This window comes from Capra hircus, chromosome 2 (genome assembly GCF_001704415.2).
Source record: "Capra hircus breed San Clemente chromosome 2, ASM170441v1, whole genome shotgun sequence".
Classification (NCBI taxonomy): Eukaryota; Metazoa; Chordata; class Mammalia; order Artiodactyla; family Bovidae; genus Capra; species Capra hircus.
This window is the reverse complement of record NC_030809.1, coordinates 49,645,096-49,666,725: the sequence shown is the minus strand read 5'-3', so window position 1 is coordinate 49,666,725 and position 21,630 is coordinate 49,645,096. Positions and strand designations below refer to the sequence as shown.

Sequence of the window (21,630 nt, the reverse complement as noted above, 5' to 3'; positions counted from 1 at the left end):
AGGGGATCTTTCCAATCCAGAGATCAGACCCAGGTCTCCCACATTGCAGGAGGATTCTTTACCAGCTGAGCCACAAGGGAAGGCCAAGAATACTGGAGTGAGTAGCCTATTCCTGCTCCAGGGGATCTTCCCAACCCAGGAATGGAACTGGGGTCTCCTGCATTGCAGGCAGATTCTTTACCAACTGAGCTATCAGGGTAGTGTTATTGTGATGGGTGAAGATAAAAACAAGACCACTCCATAATCATACCTGCACACTGACAGAAACAAAAGCATTGCTCAAACCACAAGAATGACCAAATATCTTTTTATCCTGCCTGACAAGACTGACTGCTCCTTCTTTATCAATCACAAAACTTTAGCTTCAATCTCTTTCTTGTCTCCTAAGTAAGAATTAACATAGCACTAGTGGTAAAGAACCTGCCTGCCAATGCAGGAGACTTAAGAGACGCCGGTTCGATCCCTGGGTGGGAAAGATCCCCTGGAAAAGGAAATGGCAACCCACTCCAGTATTCTTGCCAGGAGAAACCCATGGACAGAGAAGCCTGGCAGGCTACAGTCCATAGGGTTGCAAAGAGTCAGACATGACTGAAGCGACTTAGCACTCAGCACAATCATAGAACTACTCCCACTTTCTAACAACATGCATTTCAGAGTAAAACCTTTAAACCCACTCTAAAAAGTGCTAATACAAGCCTAAATCCTATAATAAGTTCTAACATCCTCTAGTTGAGAGGCCCCATGTTCTTCCATTCAGAAGAGCCAACTTTATTAAACTATAGGTCTATCTGTGGTGGTCTTCGGCTAAAGGGCATTGACAAGTAAATACATTCTGACATTTAAGTTCACTGCTTTTCAACTCTAAAGTCAAATTTTTAAATGCACTTGGCAATTTGAAAAGTGGTCTGATTTTGACTTTATACTAAAGTTTTTAATATCAATTTTTACTTTATGCTAAAGAACTGAGCTCATGTTCATATATTCACAATTCTAAGTCAGTGGATCTAATTCAGATGTTAATACATATTAACAAGTAATGGAGAAGAAAATGGCAACCCATGCCAGTATTCTTGCCTGAAAAATACCACGGACAGGAGAGCTTGGTGGTCCACAGTCCATGAGGTTGCAAACCGTTGGACATGACTTAGCTACTATAAAAACAATAACAACTAACATATACACCTTTGCACAATAACAAAACAGTAGATAGACTCTTAAGGTACACTGGGGAAAAAACAAGACTTGGGAATAGAATTTTAAAGAGAAACAAACATAAGAACTTGCTATTTTCCTTGTAAGAACACTAAAGAGACTTCTGAGACACTAGAAGAGTGCTTCAAAAAGCTTGAAGTTCACGACTTAAATTCTCTGAAAAACAAACTCATGAAAATGAATTTCCCACTTAGATAATGGAGTTGTTCTTTTTCACACTGCTCTCCTTTCACTTTACTGGCCAATAAGCCATAATCCCTAAAAATTAATCTCTGCAAGATGTACAGAGAAATATCTAGGCCAGTGGTGACTACCAGGGTATAGGCTTTTGGGGTCTATTGTCCATCTAGTCTTAAGAAGGAAAAACGCTCCCTAGTAAGGGAGTTCATAAAAATATCTTTTAAACCACAAAGTCATCATATTTAATAATTGATCTGTTGTAGCTGCCAGTTAAAACTGGGAAACCAATCTTAATAGCATCCTCTCAGGGCATTTGAAAGTTAATTTATAACTTCAGTCACCTGTAAGACATAGTGCCAGACTGGATGATTCTGGGATGTTTTGTTTGACTTTTCAATTGTGGATTTGTATTGCTAGAGATAACTGAACAGCTCTGGCAGAAACAATCTACTCTATCTGCCTATTTGTTTAGAGAATGCAGAAATTACTTATCTGCAAAATTAAAAAAAAATTCATAAAATTCTCTTCTTTAAAACAAAATAATTCAATGGATGAACTCTTTTGCTTTCAAATTTATTTAAATAAAACTCCACTGGTTTTATTTTTATGAGAGAAAAATGACATGAATGGAAGAGAACAAAGTGCTTTATTTCCAATCTTAAGAAATCCTCAACACGGAGGAAGGAAAAACACGAACTTTGTACATGCTATTCACATCATTGTTCAATTTTTAAGGTTCCTATTCTATTGTGGGTTCCAACTATTTTTTCCCCTTACCACTAATCACTTTCCAAAACACTATGTAATTTATACTACGTTTGTCGTCTCTTTCCACTATATTATAATGTTCAAAAAAAAGGACTTTGCTTGTTTTGTTCACCGCAGTATCTAAGACCATATATAGCAGGTGTTCAATAAACATTTGTTGAATAAAGAATAAATAATTTCTTCTTGCTCACGATTCACCAACCCTTAGGTTGTGGGCTGAAGACTACAACATGAATAAAACCCTAGAAAATATTTTAATCTTGGAAGTAACAAAGCTCAGGTAGAGGCAATCTTTAAGTTCCTTAGAGACAGTTAGCGATTTATTGAGTTAATTCAGAATGCCTCAAATTCTGCCAGCAAAATTTTGCAAATGTATGAAAAGCACCTAGCCAGGTGCTGTTTTGGGGCAAGCAGTAAGGGTCCTTAGCTTAGTAAAACTTCTAGTACTAAAAAGTTTATTTAAAATTTCCTCCAAAGTAATGTGCCCCCACTGCCTCCTCCCCTGGAGAATTAACCTCGAAATTTATCATCTACTCTGCCAATGAAGAGAAGAGGAAAAAGACGGGCTAACCGTCGCAGTCAAGGACTCGGCGCTCCTTCCCCTCCGAGGCCAGCAAGCTGAAGTGCTGGAGGAAATGGCCGCAGCAACAACTTCCTCAGGTTCTCTCAAGTCATCGTGAACTGGACCACCGATTCGAGGATCCACCCCCTCCCCACCAAAGTGCGGGAGGGAAAAGAAGGCTAGCCAGCGAGAAATTTTGTCCCGCAAACCCGCCAGAAGCAGTGGCGGGAATCCTCAACGGCACAGACCCAGACGCCGGCCTCGTGCGTAGCAGGGCCCCGCGCGCATCGCGTGGCACTCGCTGATTGGCTGCCGGCGGGCACGGGGTGGGGCGCGACGGCACGTTGCCACAGCCCTTCGGGCCTACTCGGTCTCCCACCCCTCCCCCACCCGGCCCAGACTGGCTTGGGCGCGAGTGTCCAGGTCCAACCTGTGCCCAGGTGCCCCATATAACCCACACTCGCCCCCCCACCAGGTCTCTCAGGACTTCTGGTTTCCGCTGACCGGTCGGGAAGTGGAGGGGATGGCCACCTGGTCAACTCCTCATGAGGGTGGCTAGGCTGAGTCTGGCTGGAGTGAGCGTCAAAGACGCAGCCGAACCTACTTTCGGCGGGAAAGCTGGTTCTCTAGCCTGAACCCAGCCTGGTGCACAGGACCCGGTTACCCACGCTTCCCGGAACCTCCCAGCAGGCCCGGCATCGCACCTGCCTGACCCCACTACACAACCCGACGAGGCCTGCTTTCATGGCGGTCGATGGGGCGCCCTGTCCACCGTTCTTGCTGACAAAATAGCGAGCTCTAGACTCGTCCTTCCAGCCCCTCACAGACCGAGTCCACGTTGCTCCTTCTCCCCGCTAGCCCGAGGCCCAGGACTCTGGGCCCTGACCGCCGTACTCACCGCCCCGGACTCGGTCTCCATCTTCCTCTCTGCTCTTCAAAAGCCAGGGGGAAAGGCACAGAAACCTACAGTTCGAAAGCACCTTCACACCCAGGAAGCAACACCACGCTTCCCGACGGAGACTTTCTCCCCCTGGCGGCGACGGCGGCGGTGGCAGCTGCAAGGGCGCAGACTCGAACCCGGGGCCTGAACCTGCCACCGGCGGGGATAGGGAGGGGCAGACGACGTAGCCTCGGGCGGCGGGTGGCGGTGCGGGCGGGCGCCGCAAGCCCGGGAGGGGCGCGGGCGGGCAGGTTTCGGCCGTGGCCCGTGGTCGCCGAGCTGGGCCGTCTCAAGGGCAGAGCGTGCAGCAGGTCGGGGCGGGCGTGAGGTGTGCGGATCGAGGGCTCTATTCTCAAGCCACTCTCGTCTGCTTTCGGACGGCTGGGGAAGAGACAGCGAACGGCTATGCAGAGCTCCATGCACCACACGCCTTTTCCTCTCCTCCCCTTTGGAGAAAAGTTGGCTTCTAGGACTGGTGGGTTTTCGAGAGGTGGCGGTGCGTTTAGAGGCTGCTTTACTAAGGTGCAAGAAGCCGGTTGACGGGCGACTTCGTAAGGCTGGTGCGGGGAGAGGAGGCCAGTTTGCAGAGTTAAAGCCTGACCCCCGGGGCCTGACGCGCCAAACTCGGGGGCTCCGGAGAAGCCGCAGACTCCTCGGCGCACCTGTTGTCGCCGTCACTCATCCCAGCCGAGCGGGCGGGGCGGCGTGGGCCGCTTGGCCGGGAACCGCCGCGCCGCCCCGTCCGAGCTCCGGCGTCCGCCTTAGGCCCGCGCCCGCTGAACACAGCCGGCCCGTCGCACAGCGGGTCAGCGATGGATCTACCTGCGGGCTTCCAGGGGTGAGGACTGTGCCACTTGGCTGGAGCGGCTCTATTTCCTTTGAAAGAACTCTGCTTTGTAAAAAGTCCTTCTGAAAAGTAGCTGCCATTTATGCATCAATACATATGTCATCAACTTCACACACTTTACTTATGTATATAAATATATATAACCAATTTTAAACAATCACAACTCGGTAAACTTCTGTAATGATTATGGTGATTATGGCACTATGATTCAGTTCAGTTCAGTTCAGTCGCTCAGTCGTGACCGACTGCGACCCCATGAATCGCAGCACGCCAGGCCTCCCTGTCCATCACCAACTCCCAGAGTTCACTCAGACTCACATCCATCGAGTCCGTGATGCCATCCAGCCATCTCATCCTCTGTCGTCCCCTTCTCCTCCTGTCCCCAATCCCTCTCAGCATCAGAGTCTTTTCCAATGAAATGAGTCAACTCTTCGCATGAGGTGGCCAAAGTATTGGAGTTTCAGCTTCAGCATCATTCCTTCCAAAGAAATCCCGGGGCCTTTAGAATGGACTGGTTGGATCTCCTTGCAGTCCAAGGGATTCTCAAGTCTTCTCCAACACCACAGTTCAAAAGCACCAATACTTCGGTGCTCAGCTTTCTTCACACTCTCACATCCATACATGAACACTGGGAAAACCATAGCCTTGACTAGACGGACCTTTGTTGGCAAAGTAATGTCTCTGCTTTTCAATATGCTATCTAGGTTGGCCATAACTTTTCTTCTAAGGAGTAAACGTCTTTTAATTTCATGGCTGCAGGCACCATCTGCAGTGATTTTGGAGCCCCCCAAAATAAAGTCTGACAGTTTCCACTGTTTCCCCATCTATTTCCCATGAAGTGATGGGACCAGATGCCATGATATTCGTCTTCTGAATGTTGAGCTTTAAGCCAACTTTTTCACTCTTCTCTTTCACTTTCATCAAGAGGCTTTTTAGTTCCTCTTCACTTTCTGCCGTAAGGGTGGTGTTATCTGCATATCTGAGGTTATTGATATTTCTCCCGGCAATCTTGATTCCAGCTTGTGATTCTTCCAGTCCAGCGTTTCTCATGATGTACCCTGCATAGACGTTAAATAAGTGGGGTGACAATATACAGCCTTGATGTACTCCTTTTCCTATTTGGAACCAGTCTGTTGTTCCATGTCCAGTTCTAACTGTTGCTTCCTGACCTGCATATAGGTTTCTCAAGAGGCAGGTCAGATGGTCTGGTATTCCCATCTCTTGAAGAATTTTCACAGTTGATTGTGATCCACACAGTCAAAGGCATAAGCAAATTGGAAGTGGTCAAACAGGAGATGGCAAGAGTGAACGTCGACATTCTAGGAATCAGCGAACTAAAATGGACTGGAATGGGTGAATTTAACTCAGATGACCATTATATCTACTACTGCAGGCAGGAATCCCTTAGAAGAAATGGAGTAGCCATTATGGTCAACAAAAGAGTCCAAAATGCAGTACTTGGATGCAATCTCAAAAACGACAGAATGATCTCTGTTCATTTCCAAGGCAAACCATTCAATAACATGGCACTATGATTATGGTTAAGCAATTTGGTCAAGATCTAAAGTGAAAGGTTTCAGTCTCTGATCACAGGTCATGATTTAATCACATTGCCATATTTTAAAGCATTAGTAAAAACTGTTAAACATTACATCAGTTATGACTTTTGTACTATCTTAAAAGTTTGACTTTAGTTTACTTTCAAGATAAAGTGTTAAAATTATTATGTATTTAAGTTTTAATCTTTGATGCAGAAGGAGAGCATGGCAACCCACTCCAGTATTCTTGCCTGGAGAATCCTCATGGACAGAGGAGCCTGGTGGGCTCCATGGGGTCTCAAAGAGTGGAACACTACTGAAGCGACTTAGCACACACTTTGATGCCAGGCCCAGTGCTTTACAATCAGTATCAGTTAATCATTTCATTATCCAGCAGCCCTTCAGGTAGATACACCTCTTATTTTCGTGTGTGTGTGTGTGTGTCTGTGTGTGTGTGTGTGTGTGTGAAGTCACTCAGTGCTGTCCAACTCTTTGTGACCCAATGGACTGTAGCTCCCTAGGCTCCTCAGTCCGTGAGATTCTCCAGGAAAGAATACTGGAGTGGATTGCCATGCCCACCTCTCCAAATGGAGATTTGGAGGTTAAGCAATTTGGTCAAGATCTAAAGCGATGGATTTAACCACGAGTGTCTCTGATAGCAGGTCATGATTTAACCATATTGACATACTTTAAAGAATTAGCAAAAACTGTTAAAAATTATATCAGTAATGGCTTTTGTATTATATATATATGAGAGTTTGACTTTTATTTACTACAAGATAAAGTGTTAAATTATTATGTATTTAAGTTTTAACCTGTTCAGATGTTTAGCTTTTCGTATTAATTACCGCAAATAAAATGGGAAACAATTTTTTTCATTGACTACAGTTCAGCTATAGCATCCTAAAGTCATTATATGTTTGTACATACAATTTAAGCTCATTTTTGCAGGTTTTAGTTTCTGTAGAAACGAGATTGTAAACCTATTAAAAAGTAAAGCTCATTCCAGAGCAGAATAATTTTGCTGTTCAATACTATTAGAACTGATCTTTGGGCATTCCCGCCCCCGCCCCCAGTAGTAATGGTGAGTTTAAGTAGATATTACTGCCATCTCTTTTGCCCAAGTCTCTTTTGACTAACAACACATTTTTGAAGACTGTATTCACCGTAATAGGTATTCAGTCTGTGACGTACATTAGGGAACACTGTATTTCAATACCCATGTCAGGTTCTAGGAGAATATACTGAATTTGCAGTATATTAATTCTTTGTTCTGCTTCTAAGTTGTTTAGTCCTTAGAGCAAAAAGAATATTTTAAAACTTGAATAAAACATATACACTTATACAGGTCAACTTAGTACATGTTTATAGAGTTCCTGTATGTTCAGGAACATAAATGACTTAGAAGCAGAACAAGATCAAACCTCTGTCCTTGATGTACTTTCAGTCTAGAAAGAGAGAAAAGACTAATTACTATAACTGCAAAAAATTATATCTAAATACACTTATAATAAATAGGATACATACAGAATAGCATAAGTGGTATATGAATTATGATCCAAGGGCTGTGGAAACACAGAGCACAGTGTCCAGAGCTGGGAAGGGGCACCAACAAAGCTGAAATGATGGTCTGAATGGGAAGGTGAAGAAAGCCCCTGTCATGTGTGCAGCACCAGGCAAGGCATGTTATTTTTAAATCTTCTCAGTTACCATTCTTTATCTGGCAATCTGAGCCTTAGAGAGTTTATAAAAGTGACTCATTTAATTACATTGCTAGAAAGTGGTGGATGTGGTTTTCAATTTGACTCCATTCCCCATGTACAGTGCACTCTGCCATGTTTTTTATACCATGGTATCAAGGACTTGGGCTTCCCAGGTAGCTCAGTGGTAAAGAATCTGCCTGCCAAGCAGGAGACTCGGGTTCAATCCCTGGGTCAGAAGATCCCCCAGAGCAGGAAATGGCAACCCACTTTAGTGTTCATGCCTGGAAAATCCTGTGGACAGAGGAACCTGGTGGGCTATAGTCCATGGGTCACAAAAGAGTCAGATATGACTTAAGTGACTAAACAATAATATTGGAGGATAATTGCTTTATACTGTTGTGTTGGTTTCTGCCATACATCAACATGAGTCAGCCATAGGTATACATGTGTCACCCCCTTCTTGAACCTCCCTGCCATCTCCACCCCATCCCACCCCTCTCGATTTTCACAGAGCACTCGGTTGAGCTCCCTGTGTCACATAGCAAATTCCCACTGGCTATCTCTTTAACATATGGTGATGTAAATGTTTCAGTGCTACTTTCTTGGTTGGTCCCACCCTTTCCTTCTCCCACTGTGTCGGCAAGGCTGTTTTCTATGTCTGTATCTCCACTGCTGCTCTGCAAATAGGTTAAGCAGTACCATCTTTCTAGATTCCATATATATGAGTTAATTACAATATTTATCTTTCTCTTTCTGACTTACTTCACTCTGTATAATAGGCTCTAGGGTCATCTACCTCATTAGAACTGAGTGAAATGTGTTCCTTTTTATGGTTGAGTAATATTCCTTTGTGTGTATATACCACTATTTCTTTATCCATTCATCTTTCTATGGACATCTAGATTGCTACCATGTGCTAGCTATTGTAAATAGTGCTGTGATGAACATTGAGATACATGTATCTTTTTCAATTATGATTTCCTCAGAGTATATGTCCAGTAGTGGGATTGTTGGTCATATGGTCATTTTAGTCCTAGTTTTTAAAGAAACCTCCGTACTATTCTCCATAGTGGGCTGTATGCAATTTACATTCCCACCAACAGTGCAAGAGGGTTCCTTTTTCTCCACACCCTCTCCAATATTTGTTGTTTTTGTTGTTTAGTCGCTCAGTCATGTCTGACTCTGTAATCCCATGGACTACAGCATGCCTGCCTTCCTGTCCTTCACCATCCCCCAGAGCTTGCTGAAACTCATGTCCATTGAGTTGGTGATGCCATCCAATCATCTCGTCCTCTGTCGTCCCCTTCTCCTCCTGTCTTCAATCTTTCCCAGCATGAGGGTCTTTTCCAGTGAGTTGGTTCTTTGCATCAAATGGCCAAAGTATTGGAGCTTCAGCTTCAGCATCAGTCTTTCCAGTGAATATTCAGAGTTGATTTTCTTTAGGATTGACTGGTTTTGTCTCCTTTCAGTCCAAGGGACTCAAGAATCTTCTCAAATGCCACCGTCCTCCAATATTTAATTGGAAGATAATTGCTTTACAATATTGTCCCTTTATTTTATCTCTAACCTGCTCTCACTTCCTGACCAGTAACTTTGCTGGTATTTATCGTCTTTCCATTTTTATGTTATTCTTGGATTTGAACTGTAGGGGAGGAGAAAGTTTTCCTTGACCTTCTTTAGAGTCTTTGGCTGGGTCTGAAAATTAAACTGACAAAGACAGGTTAACAGAAGAAAAACACACATTTTATTGAATTTTCACATGTACATAGGAACCTTCAGAAGAGAATGAAGACTCTAGGAAGTAATGAGAACAGGAAGCTTTCATACCTTTTACACAAACAATAAATTTGTGAGGAATTGACAAGACAAAAGGGTTTGGGCTAGGGAGAGTAAATGGTGAAGAAGTAACTAGGAAGAGTAAGGTTAGTTTAACAAGATTTGTTTGCAGATTCTTCTGGGCTGATAGGGGATTTATTTTCTTTCTTTAGGCTTTTTCTACATTTACTGGTTCTAATTGCTTCCAAATAAGAATTGTATGTCAAAGACACATTTTGGGGTGACATGTTCTGGTTTCCTTCAAATGCATGCAATATTTTCACCACTACAATAATGGCACCTCTTAATGCATTTTTCTTACATCCCAAGCATCTTGGCAATATGTCATGTCATGTCCCTAGTGTCCTTCTCTCCTTGACATTCAAACATCTCTGTATTGCATTGTTGAATTGTCACTGTTCTACTCTCCTTCAGCAACTGCATTGTGTTTGAGTAGCAGGCAGTTGTTGCCTTGGTGCATACCTAAGGCCGACCACCACATACTGTTGTGTAGATTCTTCAGTACATAAGAATTCTGGCCAGAAATGTGAAGAGGCTTGAAATGCAGCCCTTGCTGCTCCTTTCACATCATCAGTTAGCCATAGTGCCCCATCCATTCAATGGGAGAGCTTTTTCCTAATTCATGAAAAAGTGCTGAGTGGGCCAATTGCAGCCATGCCTAAACAGAGCTCCTGCATTATAAGATGGGATCAGGAAATGCTGGTTTATGTTCATCATGTTTTATTATCATGTTCTCAGACATAAGTATCTGCTTGACATTTGGTAAAATCTTCAGCTAGGTAAGTGATTCAAGTTGGGTTCCTCAGGAAACAGATTCTGAGATTTGCATGCAGGAGATTTTTGGGATCTGTGCTTGGGAACAGCACCTGAGAAGAGTGAAGGAGACAGAACTGGACAAAGAAGTTGAACTGTGATGTTGAAACAGCGTCCTCAGCAATCCTAGGATGACTTTCTAAGTTGTCCCCTGTGACCAGAATTCCCTCTCAACTCTGTACTCTACTGTCTATAGTTGCTGGATGCAGGCTGCTCCCAGAGTGGACCTGACTGGACATGATGGTTCTCTTCAGCTGAGGGCAGTTTCTGGACAGGGGCACAGCTGAGAACAACCCACACTCACAACACCTGGTGGAACAAAGGGCACAGTACTGAAGTGGATTTGGCGCACCACAGCATATGCTAAAGTAGCTTCATAACCACTGAGTGACTTTTTCACCACAATGGGATTAATCAGGTTACCACTGTTTGCTTTTGGTTGCAGGAACACCTGATAGAAACAGAATGCTGCTGCTGCTGCTGCTAAGTCGCTTCAGTCGTGTCTGACTCTGTGCGACCCCATAGACAGCAGCCCACTAGGCTCCTCTGTCCCTGGGATTCTCCAGGCAAGAATACTGGAGTGGGTTGCCATTTCCTTCTCCAATGCATGATAGTGAAAAGTGAAAGTGAAGTTGCTCAGTTGTGTCCGGCTCTTCGTGACCCCATGGACTGTAGTCTACCAGGCTCCTCCATCCATGGGATTTTCCAGGCAAGAGTACTGGAGTGGGTTGCCATTTCCTTCTCCAGATAGAAACAGAATAATCCCAGGAAAAATTCAAGCTTTTTTCTTAGGGCACCTCAGAGATTGCAGTGAATACCAGGAACATAGATCCAATAAACAAAAATTGTCTGAAAATACAGGTTGCAAGTTGTTTTTAATGACTGTAAGCTTGAAAATATCTTATAAGTTTGTCCTCTGTTGGTTCCATGTTCAAGAAAATATCTGTATTGGTTATGATGGGGCAACATAATTAAAAAGCAACACCTTCTTGCAACCCAGAAAACCTTTCCTCAAAGGTGAAATTTACTGAATAAGCGTGAAACTTGTGGTACCATATTGGTACCAATGTGTACCAATGGACAGACAATCCACCCATGAGAGACTGCAAAGACAGAAAGGAATCTTACTCCCGTATATAGTCAAGCAGGTACAACCCATTACATCACACACAGTTCATCAGAGCTTTACCCAATAATTGGAGTGACCATCTTATTGGCTTCATCCAGAAAAAAAACAAACTGCTTATAGCTTTGTAACAGGAGGTACTTTTGTAAACTACAGCAAAGCAACTATCAAACTTGGGCTCTTACTTACTGAAACTGGGAGATAGTGAAGCTATAACCCTTGAAATTCGAATTTCCAATTCACAGCTCAGAAATGTACTTGAGGAAACATTTCTGAGTTGTGAGACTGGCAAGAGACTTATTTAGCTATGAAACAGATTTACATATGTTTGGAAAGCATGGAGAAAGAAATTCTGAAAGAAAAGAGGAAAAAGGGATTTTCAATAAGGAGAGTTAAGCCTCATTTTTATTTTGTATTTGCTATGTCACTATATATATGGATGTGTTTAAGGCTGGGTCTCCTTAAAATGCTGAACATTTTTAGAGACAACAAGAATTCAAAGCCATCTGCATATCAAAATGTCAAAATTTTTTGAGCTGACTTCTTCTCAGATAAACGGTCATTGTTTTTAACCTCTTGCTATGAGCAATGATGTCCTTGTATTGAACAGGAGAAGGGTGTTCACCAGAATTATCTTTAAGATGCTTTCCAGGAATATTTTAAGCCACCCATCCATTTTGGGTTAGTTGAACTTAAAACTAAACAATATTATTTTAAAATTTATTTAACTGGATTTATGTACCAGTCAATGAGTTGGCACTGTCAACGTCTCCAAGTGCTGGAACTCCCAGTCATCAGACGTCTTTCACCCGCATAAGGATCAAATGATGGTGCCAGTCAATCTGCGTATTAATGTTGGCAAGGCTTGATTTACTTTGTATTTAATTTAGATGAGTATAAATATAAGTCCTGATATTTTCTTCCCTAAAACATCCTCAGAGGACCATTGCTCTAATTCAGTAGTTTAAGAAAAATGTATTGAACTCTTGTTTTGTATCATCATAGGGTTAAGTTTGAAATGTACAAAAATGAATAAGATGAATTTTGCAGTCTAAAGTAGAAGGCAGACACACTTAAAGGCATGTATCAGTGCAGGATAGTAGGTGCCAAACATATTAATGGAGGATAAAGTGTAAGTTGTAGATTTTGGAAAGGCTTCTTGGAAAGGATAAAGTCTGAACTGAATTTTTCAGAAAGAATAATGGTTTAGTGAAGAGAGATGGAAAAAACTTTTAATGTAACCAAAATGTGACAGTATGAAACACCATGTGGAATCTGGTGGATTTCAAGTAGTCTGATAGTCCTAGAGTATGAACAAAGAGAAGTGGAGTAGGCAGAAAGGAAGCCAGCGATATAGATAGTAGCCATGCATGGCCACATATGCCAAAGAGCCTGGACCCTATTCAGATGGCACTGGAAAGCCAATAAAGCTTCATAGTGGTTAGTCAAGTTTGTATTTAGGCAATTCCCTCTAGCTACAATATGGAGGGAGTATGGATATGAAAACATACCACAAAGTCATGACAATCAATTTAAACATGGTATTGGATGGCAATCAGAACAGACAACCCAGAAGTAGACTGAAGTACATGTAAGAATTTTATTTATTTATTCTTTTTTCATGTAAGAATTTTATAAATGACAAGAAGGATAATTCAATTCAGTAAGAAAAGGATAGTTAGTGAAGAAAATAAAAAGTAGACCATGTTTTGTTTTTAAAACCTCATTTAGCTTTGTACACACTTATATACACATATAAACTAAATTTAAAAATATAGAAAGACTGAATACTTAAAGAAAAGCAATAAAAATCTTACCAAAAAAGTAGGAGATTACATGTACAATCTAGGTGTTGGAAAGGTCTTCCTAACCAATGTCGAGAAGACACATGTTGGTTATATGAAAATAGCATAATGTATAAACAAAACTACCATAAACAAAGTCAATAAATAGTAGAAAATCTAATAAGGGTAACATCTATAATACACTGGTTGGGTTTTCTGAGAAGCATGATGAGTTTGAGATGCAAGAGGTTTATTGGAAAATAACACAGAAGAAGAAAAAAGGAGGATCAGGAAGTAGGCCTACCTCCTATCTGGCAGGAGACCAGATATAGACCTAACAAAAATCTCAACCAGCCATGGGGCAGCTCTGGAGCAATGACTACCTGTTGGAAGAGTTCTGTCATGGTGAAAATGTTCAGGGCTCATCGGCTAGAGATTGCCCAAAGAAAAGAAGCACTTGTCCTCAGCTATCAATGCCTCACTCGGTTATCGGCAAGGGGCTTCCTCAAGAACAAGACCATGGATCAGAAGTTGGTGGACCCTGAGTAACTGGACATCTGAAGGCTATCAGTGAACCACACATTTTGTAGCTGGAGAGTGAGTCCTTTATTTGAATGTGGCATCTCTGTTTGATATCTAACTTACAAACTGAGAAGAAAAAGGCATTCAATTCAATGGAAAATTAGGCAAAGCACACGTATAGACAGTTCACTAAAGATTAAGTCCAAATGGCCAAGAAACATCGAAATGATGTTTAATAATATGAAAAGTACAAATTAAGATAACAATGGAATATAATTTTATACCATAAGAGGCAGAAATTAATGAGAGCTACAATACCCATCGAATGGAATATAAAGTGCTGTTATTCTTTGGAAAAATCTATCTGGCATTATCTATTAAAATAATAAAATACGTATACCCTTAGACCCAAAATTCTACTCCTGGGAATCTATCTGATGGAAATGAAATGATTAATTCATAAAGACATGGGTACAAAAATGATTGTTGCAATGTTGTTTATAGTGATGAAGAATTAGAAACAAATACCCACAATAGGGCAATGCCTGAATTAATTATGATATAAACATACCATGGACAATCTTGCATCTATTTAACAGAATGAATTTGTAGATATTGCAGAAGCAGTGGTAGGATCCGTACGAGGTATTATTGAGTGAGAAAAGGAAATTTCAAATGAGTATGTATAAAAATATCTCCCCTTGCTTTTTTGTAATTCAAAAAATGATAAAATTTATATGTGTATATCTACAAATATAAATGTTAATCCAAGCTGGAAAGATGCATACTATGTTGCTAATTTATCTTGCAAGGAGTGGGAGGATTGGGTAGGTGGAGGAGAAGAGAAATGTACAAGACAGGTAAAAGAAGATTAAAAAATTGTACCAAAACATTCATATGATCACATTTATGCTATTATTTCTAAATTTCTTAAGAAAGGCAAAATACAGCTTGCAGGAAAGAAAGAAGAATATGTCACATAAATGGAAATAACCATACAAATTTTATTGAAATATACAACATTTTTTAGTTTTGCAGATTTAATAGATGCCAAGAATATTTATTTGTTACATAGATCAAACAGTATCGGCCATATGAGCCAATAGCATGAAAAGAATAGGGCTTTGGTAAACTTATGTGTCTGTATCACTTAAGAGTTTAGATTCTACTGTAGTAACAAATGGCCTCCAAATCTGAGGGACTTACGACAAAGATTGCTTTCTTGCTCAAGTTTCATGTTCATTGCAGATTGACTTCAGCTCCTGCTCCATGCCAGTTTCAAGATTCAGCCTTTTACTGCTGAGCCACTGGGGAACCCGTGGTAAGTACATACTAGCTCTAAAACTTATACACACAGTGTTCTTCTACTCGTCTTTCACTGACCTAAGCAAGTCACATGGCTGAGCCTCCTGTGAATGGGATAAGGCTGTATTAACGCTCCCACAGGGAAGGATCAGTGACCATCTCTAGAAGTAGGATGATCTGCTCTATGACAAAGAGCATTAATGAAGTATTTGTATGTGACCATACTAATGAATGTTATTAATGATTGGCGAGTTAAGGGAATTAATGATGAGAAAAAAGAGAAATTTTTTATAATTCAGTAGGCGCTTGTTTTGCATCCACAGGTAAGAAACATATCTTTTGATTTTCATTTAGTTTCAATCACAAATCACAGACTATTCTTTACATTTTCAAAACACAAACTAAAACTCTTTTAATTTGTATCTTGCATATAGGAAGAATTAAGTTAGATGGAATGGTAAGATGCTATTGTATACACATACTTTATTTTTCTGAAGTTTAGAATTCATAACAGTATGTTTATCAAACATTATAAAATTATTCCTTTCTTTAGAAACAAGAGTCTGAAAGTAATAGTGTTTGGTACCTTTTGTTCAGAGTTTAAGTATGTGCTCATAAAGAATCTTCCAAATAAATTTTCTCTGCAGCTATGAGTTTAGTTATTGAAAAATCATTTCGGCTAGGAGAGACTTTAAAGAAAACTCTGTAACCTTTTATTACAGTAATTATAGTATTATACTATGTTTGTTGTTGTTATCTCATTTTACAGTTTAAATTAAATTTTAGTCCTTTGCTATTGCTCAATATTTCAGGTGATTCTTTTAACATGTTTTCCCCTCTGATTTTTTGAAAGCAGTTGTGACATTATCTGAACAGTTTCACCGGTACATTTTATATAGAACAGAGAATGGTAAAATTCCCAAGTGCAGTGCAACAGCTGTTGCTCCTCCACTGTGGGTTAAGGGTAGAGGCGTTGTATCCATGGTGACCTATGTAAGTCAATGAGGGTGGGAACTATGAGATTCTCACAGGGGTTAATGACAGAGCAAATGCTAGCAACTGAGCTTTCACTAGACATTTGGCTTCAAGCAAATTTTTTTCTTTATTTACTTTTAATTGAAGGTTAATTGCAATGTTGTGTTTGATTCTGGCATACATCAACATGGATCAGCCATAGGTGTACATATATTTTCTCTTTCTCAAGTGGATTTTTAAAAAGCAATGTGTTCACATTCTAAGTTCCTCATTTTTATAAAGCAGATAAGCTTGTGCTAAACCAAAGAGCTATACACCTGAAAACTTAATTGAAATGAAAAAGTGTTTACAAAAGAGACCATACTTTTACTCTTGTCTTATATTTTAATTTAGAACATGCATTATAACTTTCTGCTTATTTGTATATAGTACTCTACTTCTTCCTCTCAAAAGATTTGAGGTAGGATATAACAAAGACATAATAAGATTAATAAAATAAGTAAAAGAGTAATATATCATCAGTTCAGTTCAGTCACTCAGCAGTGTCCAACTCTTTTTGACACCATGGACTGCAGCACACCAGGCTTCCCTGTCCATCACCAACTCTTGGAGTCTACTCAAATTCATGTCCATCGAGTTGGTGATGCTATCCAACCATCTCGTCCTCTGTTGTCCCCTTCTCTTCCTGCATTCAATATTTCCTAGCATCAGGGTCTTTTCAAATGAGTCAGTTCTTTGAATCAGGTGGCTAAAGTATTGAAGCTTCAGCTTTAGCATTAGTCCTTCCAATGAATATTCAGGATTGATTTCCTTTAGGACTGACTGGTTTGATTTCTTTGCAGTCCAAGGGACTGTCAAGAGTCTTCTCCAAAACCACAGTTCAAAAACATTAATTCTTTGTCCCTCAGCTTTCTTTATGGTCCAGCTGTCACATCCATACATGACTACTGGAAAAACCATAGCTTTGGCTAAACGGACCTTTGTCGGGAAACTAATGTCTCTGATTTTAATATGGTGTCTAGAAACAACGGAAACAGTGAAAGAATTTATTTTCTTGGGCTCCAAAATCACTGTGAATGGTGACTGTAGCCATGAAATTAAAAGACATTTGCTCCTTGGAAGAAAAGCTATGACAAACATGAAAGTGAAAGTGAAGTCGCTCAGTCGTGTCCGACTCTTTGCGACCCCATGGACTGTAGCCTATCCAGCACTCTCGCCTGGAAAATCCCATGGACGGAGGAGCCTGATTATTGTTTCCCCATCTATTTGCCATGAAATGATGGGACCGGATGCCGTGATCTTAGTTTTTTGAATGTTGAGCTTTAAGCCAACTTTTTCACTCTCCTCTTTCACTTTCATCAAGAGGCTCTTTAGTTCCTCTTGCTCTCTGCCCTAAGGGTGGTATCATCTGCATATCTGAGGTTATTGGTATTTCTCCCTGCAATCTTGATTTCGTCCAGCCTGGCATTTTGCATCTATTCTGCATATAAGTTAAATAAGGAAGGTGACACTATACAGCCTTGATGTACTCCTTTCCCAATTTGGAACCAGTCCATTGTTCCATATCCGGTTCTAACTGTTGTTTCTTGACCTGCATGCAGATTTCTCAGGAGGCAGGTGAGGTGTTCTGGTATTCCCTTCTCTTTAAGAATTTTCCACCAGTTTGTTGTGATCCACACAGTCAAAGGTTTTGGCATAGTCAATAAAACAGAAGTAGATGTTTTTCTGGAACACTCTTGCTTTTTCTGTGATCCAGTGGATGTTGGCAGTTTGGTCTCTGCCTTTTCTAAATCCAGCTTGAACATCTGGAAATTCTCGGTTCACATACTGTAGAAAACTAGCTTGGAGAATTTTGAGTGTTACTTTGCTAGGATGTGTGAGATGAGTGCAGTTGTGCGGTAGTTTGAACATTCTTTGGCATTGCCTTTCTTTGGGATTGGAATGAAAACCGACTTTTTCCAACCTGGTGGCCACTGATGAGTTTTCCCAATTTGCTGGCATATTGAGTGCAGCACTTTCACAGCATCATCTTTAAGGATTTGAAATAGCTCAGCTGGAATTCCATCACCTCCACTAGCTTTGTTCATAGTGATTTTTCCTAAGATCCACTTGACTTCACATTCCAGAATGTCTGGCTCTAGGTGAGTGATCACACCATCGTGGTTATCTGGGTCATGATGATCTTTTTTGTATCATTCTTCTGTGTATTCTTGCCACCTCTTCTTAGTATCTTCTGCTTCTGTTAGGTCCATACCATTTCTGTCCTTTATTGTGTCCAAAGGAAAATAGCATAAAGAAATATGACTCTATATTTTCTTCCAGTGAGTCCTGTGATACTAACAAGCATGAATAAACTTCACATCTTGGTGAAATTGGAGGAAGAACCCCTACCACATGCAAATAAATTAGATTTAGGTGGGAGAGAGGAGAAGAAGCCTACCCTTTATTCACTCCTACATGGCAAGTGTCAGACATCAGGAGTATGTTTGATTTGAAGAGGTTTATATTATAAAATCATACATAGAAAAGTCTCAAGTTGTTAAATAAAATAGATAAAAGAAGAGATACAAGTTTGTTTTCCCAGGGGCATCATTGGTGCCATTCCGGTGATAATTTCTGTAAATGCCTTTGTGGCTTCTGTATCAATAGGGAACATAACCATGACCTGAGCTCCAACTCTAGGATCCAGGTCAAAGTAAGTTAATACATAGGAAATAAATCAACACTGTCTATTTTTAAATGACCTTTGCCCTGATCATACAGGCTGTTCCCAGATGATTGGCTTGGGGCTCCTGATAGTGTATTTTAGCCTCAGGATCTACATGGAGTGATTCCTGAGGGGGTGTGTTATTGGACAAACACCTGGGCATTCTGTTCTCCTGCAGGTAGAAAAGGTTTTCCAACACCTGGATGAAATAGCAGCCATCAGACCCTGAAGAATATTGGCTGTAATTAGTGATGTCTTAAATATTGATATTTATTGCCTTTCAGTACCTGGAAGAATTATTAAACTGGTGAATTTAGACCTATCGTAAACAATTTGCAACTTTTTTTTTTGTTGTTGTTCCCTGCTGTGAGGCTTGCAGGATCTCAGTTCTGCAACCAGGGATTGTACCAAGGACCAAGGCAGTGAAAATATAGAATATTAATCACTAGGCCACCAGGGAACTCTCATTTTTATAGTACTGTTATTATGAAATGGAGTATCCTTGTACTTAGAAATAAAACTAGTTGATTTTTCTGTTTTAATTACTAAAACATAAGGGATTAAGAAATGCCTGTCAAGAAAAGGAGAATCTTGAATTTTAAGAGGTTATATTAAGTTTTGGTTATCTTTTATTGACTTAGCATATGTTTTGCTGTTGTTGTTTAGTTGCTCAGTCATGTCCGACTCTGTGACCCCATGGACTGTAGCTTACCAGGCTCCTCTGTTTGTGTTGTCTTCAGGCAAGAATGCTAGAGTGGGTTGTCATCTCTTTCTCCAGGGGATCTTCCCAAACCAGAGATCGAACCCATATCTCCTGCACTGGCAGGCAGATTCTTTATTACTGAGCCGTCTGGAAAACCAGCATATATTTGCTCTACCATAATATTTTCCCCACAAATTACCCTACAAATCTCTTTTTTTCTAACAAATCTAAATGATTAATGTGTGTTGGGGAGTTCTGTGACTGAATATAAAGATATATGTGGCTCATCTGAAAAGGTTGTACTTATATTTCAATGCATCTTTGTTGTTGTTCAGTCGCTAAGTTGTGCCCGACTTTTTGCGACTCCATGGACTGCAACATGCCAGGCTTCCCTGTCCTTCACTATCTCCTTGACTTCGCTAAAATTCACGTTCATTGAATCAGTGATGCCATCCGATCATCTCATCCTCTGTCGCCCCCTTCTCCTTTTGCCCTCAATCTTTCCTAGCATCAGGGTCTTTTCCAATGAGTCGACTCTGGAGAAAGGAAAAGATATACCCAACTGAGTGCACTGTTCCAGAGAATAGCAAGGAGAGATAAGAAAGCTTCTTATGTGAACAGTGCAAAGAAATAGAGGAAAATAATAGAATGGGAAAGACTAGAGATCTTTCCAAGAAAATTGGAGATACCAAGGGAACATTTCATGCAAAGATGGGCACAATAAAGGACAGAAACAGTAAGGACCTAACAAGCAGAAGAGATTAAGAAGAAGTGGCAAGAATACACAGGGGAACTGTACAAAAAAGGTCTTAATGACCTGGGTAACCACGATACTATTGTTACTCACCTAGAGCCAGACATCCTGGAGTGTGAAGTCAAGCGGGTCTTAGGAAGCATTACTATGAACAAAGCTAGTGAAGGTGATGAAATTCTAGTTGAGCTATTTAAAATCCTAAAATGCTGATATTAAGAGAAGAGGTAGTTGTGCCTAATGTCAGTGGTTCCAGATTTGAAGGAGTGGTTCTTCAGAATAGGTCTCTAGGACCATCACGAGACTTGTACGCTATGAGAACCTTGTGAGGTAGGAAGAACCACAAGCTTTGAAGTTGTCTGGGACTCCTATCCTGGTTCTGTCACTCTGAGCAAGTAAATTGACTCTTTTGACCCTTAGTTTCCTTATCTGTAAAGTGGAGATCAGATTTCTTCACTGAGGATTATCTGGTCCATATTAACAGAAAGAAATTATAAGTTCTCTTTCCAAATGTGATTTCTTGGTAATGTATGGAAAGTCTTACTATTCTCACTGGATTTTTCTTAGGCCCACAGTTCTGGAGTGACTAACCTGAACTAGAAGGACTACCTTGACATATCTGGTCTTTGATTTTGGGCTCTGTATTTTCAGGTTTGCTGGATCTGGCTAGGTTCCCATCAGTTGTTTTTTAGTCCAATTCTCGATTTCATGTCACTCCATTTTATTCTAATTTTGCCACTGCTTGTTTTGGATCTGCTCTGATTTTTGCCCTAGAATGGAGTTCTAGGATCCTTAATGATAAGAAGTTCTTAGTGACAGAGCCATTTTTCTTTATCAGAAGCAGTTGTTTTATTCAGTCAGAGGACTGCAACGGTGAAGATTCTGTCCACAAGTATTTAGTAAGCACTTACTCTGTACCAGGCATGGTTCTGGGAGCTAGAAATACAGTGATGAACAAAATAGGCTTTTATGCACATGGAGATTGTATTGTGGGGCAGAGACAGGAGGGCAGTGTGACAGACTATATAGAGAAACGACTCCCTGGACAGGACTGTTTATTTACAGTGATAAAATCCTATGAGAAAACAAAACTGAGTAATATGCATAACATAGTATGTGTGTGAGATTGAAGGAGCAGCTTGAAATTTGTGGTTAGAGAAGGCTTCTCTGAGGTGGTGATGTTTGAATTGACAATTTATGATTCTTATTCACATCCCTTCTGCCATTCCCCCCACTCAGCTTCCAATTTGCCCATCAAGTGATTGTCACATTACTTGGTGAAAGATTGGATGGCAGGAGCTGTGAGTGATAGTAACTTGCAGAGTTTTTCTTTTTTTTAATGAAGGTGTAGGAATGTG

The 21,630-nt window shown here is 40.7% G+C and overlaps 1 protein-coding gene across 4 annotated transcripts in view; it reads right to left on the bottom strand.

The window, feature by feature from the left end:
- The window catches only part of BOLL (boule homolog, RNA binding protein), a 64,116-nt gene extending 60,363 nt beyond the window's left edge, over positions 1–3,753 (bottom strand). For 3 of the 4 annotated variants that reach the window (XM_005676311.2, XM_005676313.2, XM_005676312.2), the window contains exon 1: positions 3,621–3,753. In XM_005676311.2, coding sequence (XP_005676368.1) covers positions 3,621–3,641 — 21 coding nt within the window. In that variant the 5' untranslated portion in view covers positions 3,642–3,753. The remainder of the gene's footprint in view (positions 1–3,620) is intronic. The other variant, XM_005676314.3, reaches the window with a different exon arrangement.